The 16,277-nt window shown below is 50.0% G+C and overlaps 1 protein-coding gene across 3 annotated transcripts in view; it reads right to left on the reverse strand.

The window, feature by feature from the left end:
- Positions 1-1,330: 1,330 nt before the first annotated feature.
- LHFPL1 (LHFPL tetraspan subfamily member 1) overlaps positions 1,331-16,277 on the reverse strand; it is a 34,780-nt gene continuing 19,833 nt past the window's right edge. For all 3 annotated transcript variants that reach the window (XM_027835452.1, XM_027835460.1, XM_027835464.1), the window contains one exon: positions 1,331-4,587. In XM_027835452.1, the coding sequence (XP_027691253.1) occupies positions 4,433-4,587 (155 nt within the window). In that variant the 3' untranslated portion in view covers positions 1,331-4,432. The remainder of the gene's footprint in view (positions 4,588-16,277) is intronic.

Here is a 16,277-nt window from a genome sequence, read left to right on the forward strand (position 1 = left end):
CCTGAGAGGAACTGAGTCAGGGAGCAGCTGGTCCCTTGGACTTGATTCAATTCATCTTTTTGCAAATATGGATTTCAGTCTATCAAATGACATGGCTGAACCTGTCATTTTTCTGGGTTGGGGTCCTCACTGGGTGGGGAAGCAGGGAGATGGGCCATGGCAGATGCCAGGCCAGCCAGAGGCTGGAAAAGAGTCATGAGGCTTGGGGGTGAGGGTACAAAGAGAAGCTCAGAGTGTCACTGTCACCATTCCAGCAGCGTGGGGGAAGGGCCTGAGTCACAAGTAGAATCCTTTCTTTCACTGGTCCTGTTAACATTTATTGAGTGCCCACTGTGTGTATCTTTGCCTTTGAGTGGCCCTGGCTAGGTGGTGCAGTGGTTGGAGCACTAGACTTGGCATCGGGAAGACCTGAGGTCAAATGCATCTTTAGACACTTCCTAGCTATGTGACCCTGTTTGCAAAATGGGGATAATAATAACACCTACCTCCCAGAGTTGTTGTGAGGATCAAATAATGAGGTAATAATGGTAAAGCTCTCAGCACAGTGCCTGGCACATAGTAAATGCTATATAAATGTTAACAACTATTATTACAATTGTTGTTACTGTTATTGCTATTATTATTATTATTATTATTACTACACCAATGTCCCCAGGAAGGTGCAGCGAAGGACAGGGAAGACACAGGTGGGCCTTCTGAGAGCTGGTTGGGAGATTTTCTCCAAGAGTGAAGAAGAGGAGAGGGTGAGAACAGTTGATCATGGAGGGATGAGTGCCAGGGAACAGCTCATAGCTACTATAAAATACCTCATTGTGATGGCTAGCTGGGCTTCCTCTTGGCTTAGCATCCCAGCAGGGCATTTAGCCTTCACCAGTCCCTGGCTTAGCATTCACTGAGGCACCTGGAGGTCCCACAAGCCTTTCATCTCATTCCACTTGCTATCACAGACCTGGCATGGGAGGTTCTAGAACCAACAAATGACCTGTCCAGTGCCAGATCTGGGAGTGGGGTCTAAGCTGTGAAGGGCAAGAAAACTGAATGTTTCATCCCTATCATGGAATCAGGCAGTAGTGAACACAGTCCAGAGGAAAGAGGACTGGATTTGGAGTCAGAGGTATTGTTTTTAAATCTTCACTCTTCCACTTACTATATGTTTGATAGTTACTTAACCTCTTTGGGGGGGCCAAAATTCCCTCATCTGTCTATATCCTAATTATCTGTCAATGCACTCCAGGTTCAAGTCATGCTTTGAGGCAGCATCTACTCAAAGCCCTAGCTCATGAGCCCCCACCAATGTTTCTTTGCCCAAATCAAACAGAGGGCACTCTAGTTCAAAGCAAAAGATGTTTAATTAAAAGAGCGTAGCGAATAAATGACAAAGAACTCCTGCCCAATCTGCACACACTGCACACACACAAAGAATCTGATAGTTGGAAGAGACCTCAGTGGCCATCTAATCCAACCTGTAAATAAAAGGAATTCCCACGAGAACATAACCACCAAGTGTACACCCAGGCATTCATTCTCCCACAGCTTCCCACACCATCACTGGGAGATGATACATGTAGGGAATGCACATGGCCTATGAGCTGATGTCTTCTGCTGGCCTAGCGATGTCATTGAACTATAAGGTGTTATGAACCACTGGGGTCTTCCACTGCTTTATTCTCTTTACTGCTGGTTTCTCTGCCAAGCCACTCTCTGCTCAGTCTCTGTTGCTGTCCTCTACCAACCATAGGCCCAATATTGTCTCCTCAGTGAGGCTGAGAGCACCCCGGTGGGCAGGGACTGTAGTCTTTTCATTTCAGAGCCCATGTTGAGGGCTCTGAGCCCAGGGGCCATGACAGGAGGGAAGCACAGAGGTCACGGTGCTCAGGCCTTCTACCCTCATCGCTAAGGGACAGGACCTCTGCCTTCTCTGAGCCCTCTTTTTCAACCTTTTTCAAATATCCCAGCAAAGGTCTTATCATTCATTTTTGCTCTACTGTTCTATTGTCTCTTCTGCTCCAGATGAGAAGATGCCACAGTAACAACCCTGGGCAGCTCATTGGCTCCAGGGTGGAGCTGGTGTTCCTATACCACTTTAGGGCCCTTGCTCTCTCTATTAAACAGCGAAGTGAGCACTGTGCAGGGGGGAGGAGGGATTCTGGAGAGGGAAGGGAAATAGGAAGAGGGGAGCCTGGGGTAGCAGACCCCTGGTAAGAGAGCTACAAGGGAGGGAACTCACGTTTTTGAAAGTACCTGGAACACCTCCTGTGTCCTAACAATAATGACCCCTAACAGGCTCCATTCTCATGACAACATTCAAAGTGTAACTTCAGCATCTCACTCCTCAGAAGCCCAGGAACCAGGGCACCAAGTGCCTGCTGGTTTATTTTTAGCCTTGATATCATTCCCCCTCCCCCTCCCATCCTAGAGGGAGCCCAGACTGGCTTATTTAAGACCACACCATGATGCTGTGAAACTCGTGGGTGCCCTGGAGACCCTACCATGTGCTGGAGGGGGGGAAGAGAGAATAGCCCAGATTGTAATTCCCAGGCAATGTCCCTCTCAGCAGGAGCAGCCCCATGGCAGCATGGGTTTGGCAAAGGGACCCTGCCTCTTGTTGCCCCAAGGAGCCAAAAGCCTGTTTCACAGGGTTCAACAAGATGACCGTGAGTGGCAGGCATTGACATTTTCATAAGTGGCCCCAAATCCAATCTCTCTAAATGATTGATTCTGTAAAGAGACCCCCATTTGTCCAAATGCCAGTGGAATGAGTGAGGCCTTTTTGCCCCACAGCTTTTGCCTAGATGAGGACAGAAGGCTACGCAGGGGGGCTCTGGTGGTCCCAGAATGGTGGCTGAGAGGTTTCCTGAGCCAGAGCCTTGCCTCTTTCCCTTGAATCTGTCACAGTCAGCAGTCAGCCTCCCCCTCCCTCCTTGTGATGCTTTGACCCTGGACTGCTCAGTAGCAAGCTATGTTCTGAGTAACAGACCCATTTCTCAAACTCCTTAAGATGTGTAGAATGCTTTCCTTCCAACAACCCTGGGAAGGAGAAAGGGGGCAGAAGTATTGCTATCACATTGTGCTGATGAGGAAACTGAGGCACAGGAAATGGAGACTTGAATTGGTGTAACTTGCCCACTGTCCCATGGCTAGTGTGCATCAGGGCTGGGACTGAAAGCCAGGCCAAAAAGGCCTGCAAAAAGCACACTACAGTGCCGCCTGACCAGCTCCTTAATCCCTTTCAGGACTGTTTGTGTGGCCCTGGAGGGAAGCAGGATAGTGGCCAGGGCTGGGGTCAGGAGGGAGTCAATGCTGGCAGACTTGTCTTGTAAGCATGTGAAAGGGAAATCCGAGCCGAAAAATGCATCTCTATCCACCTAGGAAGAAAGCTGCTAAGGCATGAAATCTCTTCAAGAGCTCAGAAAGAAATCCTCTTAGAGCAAGCTCCCCAGACCCATTTCCAATTCAAATGGAGGCTCCAGGGTCCTTTTTGGGATCTCCAAGGGATTCAGGAGAATTGTAAAATGGCAGGACTGGAATCAGGACCCTCTGAAATCATCTAGTTCAACCTCCCCTTATTTTCCTCATGAGGAAACTGAGGCACAGGGAGGCGACCACAGCAAGCAAGTGGCAGGACTGGGATTCAAATGCAGGCCTCCTGACTGCCAGGGTAGTGCCCCCCTCCCCTGCACTTCATCTCCCTTCTCAGCCCCTGCTGGCCCCTATTCCACTGCCTGATGTAGGAACCCTTGGAATCAGCTAGAATGTGCCCAGCCTTCTCTGTGTGGTGTCTATCTAGAGTGATTCCTGAGCAGGCAGAGCCATTGCTAACAATTGGCATATGGAGGCAAGAAGCACGGAGGGGGCCCTTATTTGGAAAGTGAGGGAGAAGCTGCCCCGTGGCAGGACGTGGCTGGTGTAAGAACGTTGCTGGGCAGCATGGTGGAGGAGCTCCAAGGGCCCAGATCCCAGCTCTAGGGCTTCATGATCTCTGGGCCTCAGTTTCCTCATGTATCCAATCAGGAGGCTGTACTTCATGAGTTCAAGGATCTCTTACAGCTCTAGGTCTATCATTCAATAGGAAAGGACGTTTGTGCCAACCACATAGGAATAATAGTCATAAGCGCTCAGGGAAGTATTGATGGGTTTTGGTGGAGGATTCTTGAGGCATTTGGGGGAAAGGAACCCTTGAGGGCCTGGAGACCCCAGGGGGAAGGAGGGAAGAAGAAAAGTGTGAAAGTTGTAAAGCTAATATCCCATACCAATCTAGTCAATGGCTCCTAGCCCCCCTGGCTTTGGGCAAGTGAAAAGGAAAAGAGAAAGCGGTAGCTAAGGCTAAGACTTAGGGGTTGGGGGAACTGGTAGGGAGAAAGCCTTGGACTTCCTTCCCAGACATGCCCTTCCCCACCCCCAGCACCCCAAGAGACTAGAACGGCCAGCTGGTTCAGGGGTGGAGGCAATGCTCCAGCTCCATGGTGTACGAATTCACGATGGGCTTGGGAAGCCTTCCGGCAAAGCAGGAGAGCCAGGTGCAGATCAGCATGGCCACTGCAGCTCCGCCCCCAGCGCAGTAGTATGCCCAACCAAGCTGGCAGGTACCTGGGGGAAGAAGAAGCAGAAATGGGCGGGAGGGGCACAAAGTCGGGAGCTAGCCTCCTCTCACTGGCCCAGTCTGGCCTGGCTCACACGAGCCTGGCTCCTTTGGGCCAATCCAGCGGCTGCACACCATGCAGGGCCCTGAGCATGGGAATGCTGAGGGGCCTCTAGGCTGGCCAGGGACTGTTCACCAATGATCAGTCACCCGAAAGCTGGATGAGAAATCAAAGAAGAAATCAACACCGACAGCCCTAGCCAAGCCACTTTCAAGCCCTCCCTGTTGTCCTTTCCCAGTGCTGCCCCTTCTTCTCCATTCCCATAGTCCAGGCTCTCTCTCGGTACTTCCCTGCTGGACCCACATGGCCTCCCCACCTCCAGGCTCACCCATCTCCCAATCATTCTCCCCCACGGTTCCCAAGATCATCTTCCTAAGACACGGGGCAGCCTCAGGCCCTCCCTTTCCCCAAATCCTTCAAAGGTTTCTTCAGCCTCCGGGACAAAATCCCCAACTCCATACCAAGGAAGGCCCTTCCCCACAAGTGGGCGCCAATTTTCCTTTCTAGCTTCATTTCCCTTTGCTCCCCTTCATTTACTCTCCATCCCAGGCAAGGCTACCCTCATCTTGGTTTGCCCTTTCCACGTACTCCAAGAGGGCCCGTTAACCTTCTGCCCATCCTCCAAGCTTAGAGTTCACAGAACGAGAGATAGAGAGCTGAAGAGGACCTAAAGTACATCTAGGCCAACTTTCTCCCCATTTTATAGATGAGGAAACTGAGGCCAGGAGAGGTGAAGTGATAGGCTCCAATTCTCATAGACAGTCAATGGCAGAGCTAGAATTTGAATCCAGACTCCCTGACTCATGGTGGTCTAGGGGAGGGAGCACTGGGGCTAGATTCAGAAGACTTGGATTCTCTTTCACATACTCCCTATGTGACCTTGGGCAAAGTCCTTTAGTCTGTCTGGGCCTCAGTTTCTTCATCTATGAAAATGAGGGGATTGGTCTAGATGATCTTTTAGGGTCTCAAAATCTATGGCCCATTAAAAGTCCAGGGCAGCTAGATGGCACAGTGGATAGAGCACTGGCCTTTCAGTCAAGAGGACCTGAGTTCAAATCCGGCCTCAGACACACTACTTACTACTAGCTATGTGACCCTAAACAAGTCACTTAACTCTGATTGCCTTGCAAAAAAAAATATTATAGCCATATTGATGATTTGTATCAGTGAAGAGAGTGTCTACCTGGAGAGTTTCCCACACTGATGAAATCATGAGTTCAGACCAAAAAAAAAAATTACAGGATTAAATTTTGGGGCAGCTAGGTGGCATAGTGGATAGAGCACCTGCCCTGGAGTCAGGAGGACCTGAGTTCAAATCTGCCCTCAGACACATAGCACAACACTCACTAGCTGTGTGACTCTGGGCAACTCATTTAACCCCAATTGCCTCTAAATAAATGAATGAATGAATGAATGAATGAATGAATGAATGAATGAATGAATGAATGCCGATAAAGGTCCAATAATCCGATACCCTTCTCACAGCCACCTACCCCCTGCCTAGGATTTCTCCCTCCTTAGATTTTCCCGGAGACTTTTGTCTGGGTCTGTCCTTTGCATCCCCCACCTCCAATCACAATATACCTCATAATAGACTTATTTACGTACTTTTTGTATCCTTCCCACCCCAACCCCCCCACAAGATTGTAAACTCGATTGTAAACTTGAGAGATGGGCAATGTCATGGCTACTTTGGGATCTCCAGCAATGGAAATGTAGTTTCCCACCTATTAGGTACCTCCTAAGTGTTTGCTGCTGAATTTGTGGAAAATGAACCCATACCCCTCTTCCCTCCCCTTGGTCTTACCATCCCCAGCCCCTTACATACATACACACACATACACACACACACACACATATATATATATGTGTGTGTATATATATATATATATACACACACAAATATATTTTTTTTGGGTTGGGCTGCCCCTGAGTCCGTAGCCCGCCCCTCCAATTATCCAGGTAGTAGACAGTCTGGGGCCATCTCTGCACGCAGAGGGTCCAACCAGCTCAGCATCCTGCTCCCTCCTGGCCCAGAGACCATGGGGAGCCCAACCAGCTTGTCTCCCTACTATTTACTGCTACTGCTTGTCAGGTCAGCCCCTTGTTAGAGCAGACAAGATGTTTCTATTATAGAAGTGCACCTTGGGACCAGGAAATGACTTGTTTTCCTAAATGAACAGAATAAATGCATAAAATGCCATTATCCCAAAGCCCTCAGCAAAAAGAAAGCTGCTGAAGAGTGGGAGGCAGTGCCTGGAGCAGTGAACTGCCTAGGAAGTCCCACTATTGTCTCTGGGGCCTGAGCTGGCTCCTGTCTCCTGCCCCGAAGGCACTTTGGACTTCTTCCCCCCCTCCCCCCGGGGGGCCCACTGAGTAATCTCTAAAGCCCAGGTTGTGACCTGGAAGACTGATGGGGGGGGGAATAGCTACTCTCCCTCATCTGTTTCAGGGCCTGCTCCACCCCCTGCTTGAGGGACCTTGAGGCAAACTGAAGGAAAGTGGACTGCAAAGGGTGGGATGGATTCAGCGCAGCCAGAGGGAGAGTGTTCAGAATCTTCAGATCAGAGCATCAAGAGCTAGGAGCCACCTTCAGGCCCTTTAAATCTAAGTGCCCATTTTACAGCATGGAAAACTGAAGTGTTGAGAAAGGAAGGGAACTTCGAGATTGTCTAGTTTTAGCCCCTCATTGCCGAGAAAGGGAGCCTGAGGCCCAGAGAGGACCTCTTCATGTCCAGCAACTAGCCAACTCTTGTTCTTTCTACCTTCCCCTCGTCTCTATCCAATTCAGTTCTGAAGGACCTCTAGCCCGGCCTCTTGTGACAACTTCACTCATTACCAATGTCTCTCCTGACTCCAATCTGTCCTTCCCACTACTGGCAAATGGATATTCTCCGAGCCCTGGGTTCAAATCCACCTCCCTGGGCCTCATTTTCCTCCTCTGGACTAGATGGCCTGGGAGCTGTCCTCCACCTCTCATGAAGATGATGATGAGGAGGAAGATGACAAGCACAATGATGAAGACAGCAGCAGGCATTTCGGGAGCATTTTAAGGTTTGGAAAGTGCTTTAGAGCTATTATCTCATGTAATCCTTGAAGCAATCTTGGCAGTAGGTGCTATTATTATCCCTATTTTACAGAAGAGAAGCCTGAGGCCGAAAGAGGATGTGAATGCCCAGAGTCCTGCAGCTAGTCAGTATCTGAGGGAGGATTCAAATTCAGGTCTTTCTGATTCCTAGTCCAAAGCTCTTTCTTTGTTTTCTTTTTTTGTTTGTTTGTTTTGGTTTTGGTTTTGGTTTTTTTGTTAGGCAATTGGGGTTAAGTGACTTGCCTAGGGTCACACAGCTAGTATTAAGTGTTTGGTCTGAGGGCAGATTTGAATTCAGGTCCTCCTGACTTCAAGGCCAGTGCTCTATCCACTGTGCCACCTAGCTGCCCCCGAAGCTCTTTCAAAGACACCACTTAACTGCCTCTAAGGATCCTTATAGGATCTGGGAACACAAATCGGACCTATTGAAAAAAATTTTAGTGGCTCCCTATTGCCTCTCAAATAAAATACCAAATAGCCCAGCAAAGCCCTCCACGTGATCTGGTTCCCAACTCCCTTTCCAAATTGATTTCATTTTACTCCTTCTCATGCACTCTGTATCTGAGCCAAACAAGCTGCTTGCCATTGGTAGAATCCCAGGTTCACCAAATCTCAGGATTGGAGAGTTGGAAGGGACCTCACCTCAGTGATTGTCTATCTAAGCCAACCCATTTGGTGAACGTGCCCACCAAGTGGTTAGCTAGACTCTTCTTGAGGACCTCCAAGGAGAGGGGTCCAACCGCCTTCCCAGGCAGCCCACACCACTTTGGGACAACTCCAGTAGTGAGGAAAGTCTTTCTGACGGCAAGCCTCAATGAGCCCCATGGCTGCTTCTCCCCACTGCTCCTCCTGGTTCTACCCTTGGGACAAACAACACCTCCGCTCCCTCCTTCACATGACTGCTGAATCTCCTCTTCTCTGCACTAAACCTGCCCAGCTCCTCCAGCTGATCAAAGATTACACGGACCCCAGGCCCTTTGCCATGCCCAGTCGCTTTCTGAATATTTCCACCTCTTCGACGGCCTTCTTAAGTCATGGCACCCAGAGTGGGGTCTGACAATGGCGGAGGACTGGGGGACTGTCGGCTCCTTCCCCCGAGAAAGTGCTTGCTCTTTGGCTGCCATTTCACTCTGTTCATTATGCATTGAAACCCCCCAGATCCTTTTTCAGAACAACTGCGGCCCTCCCAAATTATACTTGTAAAGTCATACACAAAAGAAAAGACTTTCTGTTTATCCCTATTGAATTGTATCTTATTAGATTTAGCCCAGAGCTCAGGTCTGGCAAGATCTTTGGAATTAGGACTCTTGTCCACCTTTGTGTTATCTGCAAACTGGATGAGCAGGCCATCCATGCCTTCACCCAAGTCACTGATGGAAACGGGAAATAAGGCCAAGTGCAGGTCCCTGGGAGACCTCCTGCCACATTGACATGGGACCAATCCCAATCGCCTTTGGATGTTGGCCTTCTAACCAGTTTTGAATTTATCTGACTTTTCATCTTCCACCTCTGCACCTTTCTACAGGTAGTCCCCATGGAATGGACTGCCTCCATCACTCTTTCTCCCAGAATCCCTAGCATCTTTGGAATCAGTAGCTCAGGTACTATTTCTTCCAAGAAGCCTTTCCTGATAGCCTTTTGATATTAGTACAAGCTTCCTCTTAAAATTACTTTGTGTTTATTTATCAAGTCAATCAATAGGTCTTTGCCAAATGCCTGCTTAGCCAAGCACTATGCTAAGCCCCAGAGATACAAATGCAATGAATGGAACAGTTCTTGCCCTCAAGGAGGTTATATTCTATGGGGGAGATATCAAGTACTAGTATAAGTATATATTGAATAGATACAAATCAATAGAAGGCAATCAAGGAGAGAGGGAGAGAAGGAGGGAGGGAGGGCACTAGCAGTGGGATGAGGGGGTCAAGAAAGACTTCTGGTAGAGGGTAGTGCTTAAAAGAAGAGAGAGATTCTATAATGCAGAGAGGTAAGGAGGGAGTTAATTCCAGGCACAGGGAACAGTCAATGCAAAGGCATAGTGATGAGAGATTAAGTGACATATATATAGAATGGAGAAAAGGCCAGTTTGGCTAGATTACAGAGTGTGGGAAGGGGCCAGGTTGCAAAGGGCTTCAAAAACTAAGTGGGAGTTTAGATTTGATCCTAGAGGCAATAGGGAGCCAGATTGCAAGGGGAAATGAAGAGAGAGAACATAGAATTCTTTTCAAGGAGCTTGGCTGAGAAATGGAGGAGAGATAAAGGATGATGGCTTGAGAAGGTGAAACGGTCTAAGGCAGGCTTTGGGGGAGCCATATATGGGGAGAAATTGGAGCTTTAAAAGAGGAGGCTGGTTAGGGATATGATCTGCTGGAGAAGACAGGAGGGGAAAGAGTAACCTGTAGAGGAAGGGTTGGCCTTAGCAAGAAGAGTCATTGATTTATTGGAGATCAGAAAGATGGGAGGAGAGAATTGGGGGTGGGGGAAGATGCTTTGAGGTGAAGAAAAGGGGAGAAGAGGGAGCTCCCATCAAATGGTCATTAGCTTAGCAGAGGGACCTGTATTTATGTCCCATTCCCTAGTCAAATGGAAGCTCCCTGAGGGCAGGAATTGTTTCTCCTTTGTCTTTGTGTCCCTAGAACCCAGTGCCTGGTCTACTGAGTGAATGTAAAGGGACTTGCCCCAAATCACCCAGGGAATAAGGAGCAGAGCCATGGCTTGAACCCAAGCCCTCTGACCCCCAATCATAGAATCATAGACTTAGAGATGGATAGTACCTTTGAAGTCATTTGATCCAACCCCCTCATTTTACAGATAGAGAAACTGAGACCCAGAGAGCAAAAGGGACTTTGCTAAGGTCACACAGCTAGGGAGGGGCAAAGCCCTGTCGTCTGCCTGCAAAATCCAGTCCTCTTTTCAAGGCACCACATTGTCTCTTCTCTGGGGAGAGAAAGGAGGAAAGTGGAGGAAGAGGAAGAGGAAGAGAAAGAGACAGAGGGAAAGAAAGAAAGAGAGAGAGAAGGGAAAGGATAAGGAAAGAGGAGAGGGAGGGACAGAGGGAGAAAGGAGGGGGATAGGGAAAGTGGAGAAGGAGGGAGGAGGGAGAGAGAGAGAAAGAGAGGGGGGAGAAGGGAGGGATAGGGAGAGAGGAGAGGGAGGAGGGAGAGAGGGGGTGGAGGGGGGGGAGAGCCTAAAAAGAAAAGCATGATGCTAGGAACCAGGATACTCTGCTTCTATTCTTCCATCCCTCCACTATCTGGGTTACTTTGGGCAAATCACCTAACATTTCTGGGCCTCAGTTACCTTTTCTGTAAAATGGGGACAACAAGAAGCAGGAAGCAGAGCTCAATGCCCTCTTGTGGCCTCTACTAGCCAGAAAGAGCTGAGATATCTTGAAATATATGGCTAGAACCCAGCCTCTGTTGAGCCTGAGATGACAGAAAGGCAGGAGCTGGGCACCTTGTTCTTGGGCATTGTTTGCATGGTTTTTGACCCTCAGTGCCTACACCAGACTTTCTCAAGAGCCAGCATTCCTGGCAAACATGGCCCCAAGCTCGTGGAAGAGAAGGATGGAGGGAAGGGAGCAGAGGAGGGTCTTTGGAGCATCGAGCCTTGGCCACAGCAGCTGCAGTGCCTGGCTGAGGCCGAGGCCAATCTCATCCTTCTCTACTCTGTGCTTGCTCGCTGTGTCTTCTCTAACACCCTATCTGTGAGTCATTCTATTCCAGTGTGGAATTTGCTGTGACAAGATCCCTCATAAAAGTTATTAAATCATCACTCAGCAATGGGGCTGACATTTAAATCAGACACTTTGCTTTTATTCCAAGTTGCGAATCAAATTGATTTGGAGCCTGACTCTGTTTCCTTAGATTTGGCATTAAATTATGCCATACAGAACCAGTGTTTGGTTTGGGGTCTCCCTGCTGGGCTTCCACTCATCACAGGGACCTCAGATGGTGCTCACTTCAGGCTCAGGACCATTCTCCAAACCCCTGGGGGTTGCTGTGAGTGACCAGGCTGAGTTTGAACAGAACTACAGCATGAGACAGGGGCATGTGGGGGCGGGGAGAGTGAAGGGAGGGCAAGGCCAGCTCCCAGGTAGAGCAGGTTCTAGGTCCATGCAGGGCAAGACTTGACTCTACCCCTTCATGTGCCATCCATCCATCCATCCACGCATCTATCTCTCTATCTATCTATACATGATACTGGGTATTCAGGCAATCAACAAGCATTTAGTAAAAGTGCCTACTGTGTGCCAGGCACTGTGCTCAGCACTGAGGCTGTAAGGACATAACTGAAACAGAGCCTGCCCACAAGGAACTTACATTCCAATGGAGGGGACAACAGGCGATGTATACAGAGTAGCTAGATGGTGATCTGAGAGGGGAAGGCCCTAGCAGCTGGGGAGGCCACAGAAATGGCTCCCGCACAAGAAATCATTTTAGCTGAGTCTTAAAGGTAGCCAAGGGTTCTAAGAGGCAGAGGTAAGGAGGGAGAAGAAGGAAACAGTGGCCCTTATGGGTAGTTGGAAAGATACTTAAGGGCACAAGTGGTGCAGATACATTTAGACTAAGAACTCCCCTTCTGGCTGGGGACAGTCATTGTTGACATGATTGAGCTGTAGATGCTGAGACAGAGACAGAGAGATGGGGTGGATGAGGAGGAGAGACACAGAGAGAAAGAGATGGGGAGGGGGAAAAGAGAGAAAGAGAGAGAGAGAGAGAGAGAGAGAGAGAGAGAGAGAGAGAGAGAGAGAGAGAGAGAGAGCTGTGAAAGAGGTTACTCTACAAGAGGGTAGGTGAGGAAGCCAGGATATACGGGGAAGCCCTGAATGGTGTCATTTGAGGCAGAATTTGGAAGGAGCTTGGGAAGAAAGGAATGAAGATGGTTGAAGGGCAGAACCAGCATAGGGGAGCTAAACAGAAGGTTGTATATCTGGAACAGAGGACATTTTCAGTTCTCAGTAATACCACTGAAGATATGACAACTATGACCAAGTTAGGAGTTGGGTGGGTACAAGAAGAGCAGTTTGGACGTGGGCCTCAGGATGGGTGTGGGACCCTAAGAAAAAAGGCTTCTATTTCACCAGTGACTGAGGGAGCTGAGAGCCACAAGGAAGGCTTATCTACCAAGACAAGAGAGCCTGAGTTAATGATTGGTGCTGCAGAAAGAGATGGCTCACTGGTCTGGAGATTATGTGGGAAGGAAGGACTTGGAAGAGATTGGGCCACGCTTTCAGCTAACCAGGGCTGACTAATTTCAGAGACCTACATGCTGCTTATCTAGAAGCTGTAGCTTGAAATGTCCCCAAGGTGGGCCCTTTAACTGTAGATACTGTGGGGAGGAGGGTCGAATTGGCAGCCATAGGAAAAGGGGAGTAATCCCTTGAGTTTGGGCCAGAGGTGGGGAATCTGTGGCCTTCTAGATCCTTGGGTATGGCCTTTATTTTTACAGAACAAATCCTTTTATGAAGAGGATTTCTTCTGTGAAATTTGGATTCAGTCAAAGGGTGGCACTTGAGGACTTAGAGGGCCACATGTGGCCTCGAGGCCGCAGGTTCTCTACCCTTGGTCTGGGCTCTGAAGGAGAAATCCCCTAGTCCGATGGGGTGGTGGCAGTAGAAAGAGGTTCCCAAACAGCCAGGGTCCCTTTTGTATCCTGAGCATTCTTGCATGACAGGGGCCACAATTACTCCTGGGCTTATGGGCACCAAGTAGTTTTGGGGAGGAGCCAGCAGCCTAGGGCAATGAGCTTTCCAAGGAGCATGGGAAGGAACCAGAGAAAAAGGACAAAAGAAGATAGAGACAGGGAGATGGAAAGGAGGGGAGGGGGCCAGAAGAGGCAGAAAGGAGGTTTTCCTTGGAGAACAGCAGGCAGGATGCTCATGGGGGCTGCCATGGGGGAGGGAGGCAGGATTAGGCCCTTTCCTTGGCTCTTTCCCAATGTGGGGCCACCTGGCCCAGGAGCAGCGGTTGTCCCCTCCCTTGCCCACCCCCTAGCTGAGCTTGCAAAGTCATGTGCAGACTCTTTTTCTAGAAGAACTCTTGCTGAAAGGGAGGCCTGCTGGGGCCAGAAATGGGCACCACCCAGGAATGCCTCACTGTCTCCCCTAGACAGGCATCTCCAAAGGAAAATGCCAAGGAAGTTGAGACTCATGGCCAAGGGCCCCCAGACCACAACGGGAAGCAGAATCCAGGCCCTGCTGCTGAATTGGGAGGAAGAGGAGCTGCTGCCTCCTCGCTGTGTGACTGCGGCCAAGTCCTTTTCCTTCTCTGGTCTTGGCTTCCTCTTCTGTGAAATGAGGGGGTTGGACAGGGGACCTCAAAGGTCTAGAGGTAGTAGGCTTTGTGCATAGGAGACATTCTGGGTGTGGCCCCGATGGGGGTCTCTTCCCTGCACTCTGGGTTTGGGGTACGCTGCAGCAGCTTGGGGCTTGGGGCAGCTAGGTGGTGCCATAGTACAAGAATGCCAGGCCTGGAGTCAGGAAGATTCACCTTCCTGAGTTCAAATCTGGCCACAGACACTTCCTAGCTGTGTGACCCTGGGCAAGTCACTTCACCCTGTTTGCCTCAGTTTCCTCATCTGTAAAATGAGCTGGGGAAGGAAATGGCAAATCACTCCAGTATCCCTGCCAAGAAAATCCCAAATGGGATCATGGAGAGTCTGACATGATTGAAACAACTAAGCAATAAATAGCAGCAGCTTGTGGCTTTCGCACATGCCCGGCTGGCAAAATGGAGGGGCACAGAAGACTGCCAGCCTCCTCAAGTAGCTCCCTCGTGTAGCTGGCCACCTTCTGGGCCCTTCTCTGTGGCAGTCTGCTGAGGGTAGGGTCAGATGCCAATGCTGAGCAAAACAGCCTTCAAAAGCTAACGGGGTGCCAGTTTTTGAGGCAGGCAAGACTTAGGCTTGGGTCCCAGCTCTACAGTGTCCTAGCTGTGTGACTCTGGACAGGTCAGTTCCCCTTTGGGAGTCTCAGTTTCTTTATATGTCAGATGGGGCTAATAATAAACACTTCTACTACCCACTTCACAAAGGACATATAGTCCTTAGAGGGTGAAAGAAACTTTTGTCATTGGCCCGTGTCTCAGTGCTAGGTCTGCAGTGAGGGTCTGCCCCTATCTGGGACTAACTTTGATCATGGGTACGAGAACTCAGGTGGAACACTGTTGCTGCTTTGGTGACTGCATGGGTCCCAAGACTCCAGTGAGGAAGGGGAGGGAACTGCCTCTCAATTTCCTCAGCTGCCTCACTGGCCTGGCCTTTATTGCCCCATTTAAACAGCATAGCTCCCCCTGGGAAGGCAGCAGCTATTACTATCCCTCCCCCAGCCCCAAATGCAATCTCTCCTTTTCTCTTTTTTTTTAACACATGGAGAAACCGAGGCTCTGAGAAAGGAAGCAACTCACCAGACATTACATAGCTAGTAATGAGGCCAAGCCCCAGGCCTGGAACTCAAGGCTTTGGCTCCCAGACTTGCAGTCCATTTTCCAAGGCATTCTGGGATCTTTTGCAGGCCAACCAAGGCAGGAGAGGCAGGAACCCCACTAAGGAAAGAAGGCAGGAGGAGAAGGGCCCCCCCCAAGAGCGGAGTGGAAAGGGGGGAGCAGGAGGAAGAGAAGGAAAAGTGATGTGATGGACAGGATGGTGAGTCAGGGCCAGGGGAAGGGAGGCTACAGTGAAATTGGATGTCTTTGTTGCCACCATGTGGCTGCTGACTGAGAGACAAGCTGTCCTGGGAGCTCTCCTCATGGCCTCCATGGCTCTGCTTCCCAGAGCCCCCCAGAGCTGGCAGAGTCTGAGAGCCCACGAGGCCCAAACCCCACTGGAGAAGGGACCTGGCCAAGGGTATCCAAAGAGTCAGGGGCATAAGGAAGGGCAGGAGCCAAGGTTCCTGCCTTCTCCTCCTTCCTGGTGCCTTCTAGGCCTCCTTTCAGGGCCTGCTGAGGGCTGCTACTCTGGGGATGTGGGCCTTGCTTACAGTCTCCCAGTACCCTGCATGAGCACAAAGGATGTGCTGGACATCATAAGAGGGAAGCAGTCAAAAGAGAGGCCTGGAGATGGAGCACTTGGGAAGATCTCATGCCAGCCAGTGGGCTAGCAAATGATAAGACGGGGCCAAGGGGAGCCTCCGTCTGGGCAGGTCAGAATCTGAGCCCCAGAGCTGGATCTGAAAGACCCTGGAGAGCGACAGGAACAACATACATGAGAGGAGGAGAAGGGATCCCTTGGCCCCAGGTGGCAGAAGCAACAGGCCAAGTGGCAGAGGCACAGACTGGGACTTCGCACGCCCATGGACACGCTCTCAAATATCCAACCTCCCAGTTCCTCAACGTCCTCACTTCCCAAGACCTGGTCCTCCACTCTACTCCTACCACTGCTCTTTACCCTCACAGTGACCTCCAGTCTTTAGACTCCTCAGGGCATCAGCCCTTTCCTGGCTACCCTCTGCTCCCTTCCCTAGCTCTACTCTGTCCTCTCCTCTAGAAGCCCTTGCCCCCTGGGCTTATTGCTTACCATGACTTGCCAAGCTACACCCCATCATCTGCCATGTT

Source organism: Vombatus ursinus, unplaced genomic scaffold, assembly GCF_900497805.2.
Source record: "Vombatus ursinus unplaced genomic scaffold, bare-nosed wombat genome assembly UNPS02004337.1, whole genome shotgun sequence".
Taxonomy (NCBI): Eukaryota; Metazoa; Chordata; class Mammalia; order Diprotodontia; family Vombatidae; genus Vombatus; species Vombatus ursinus.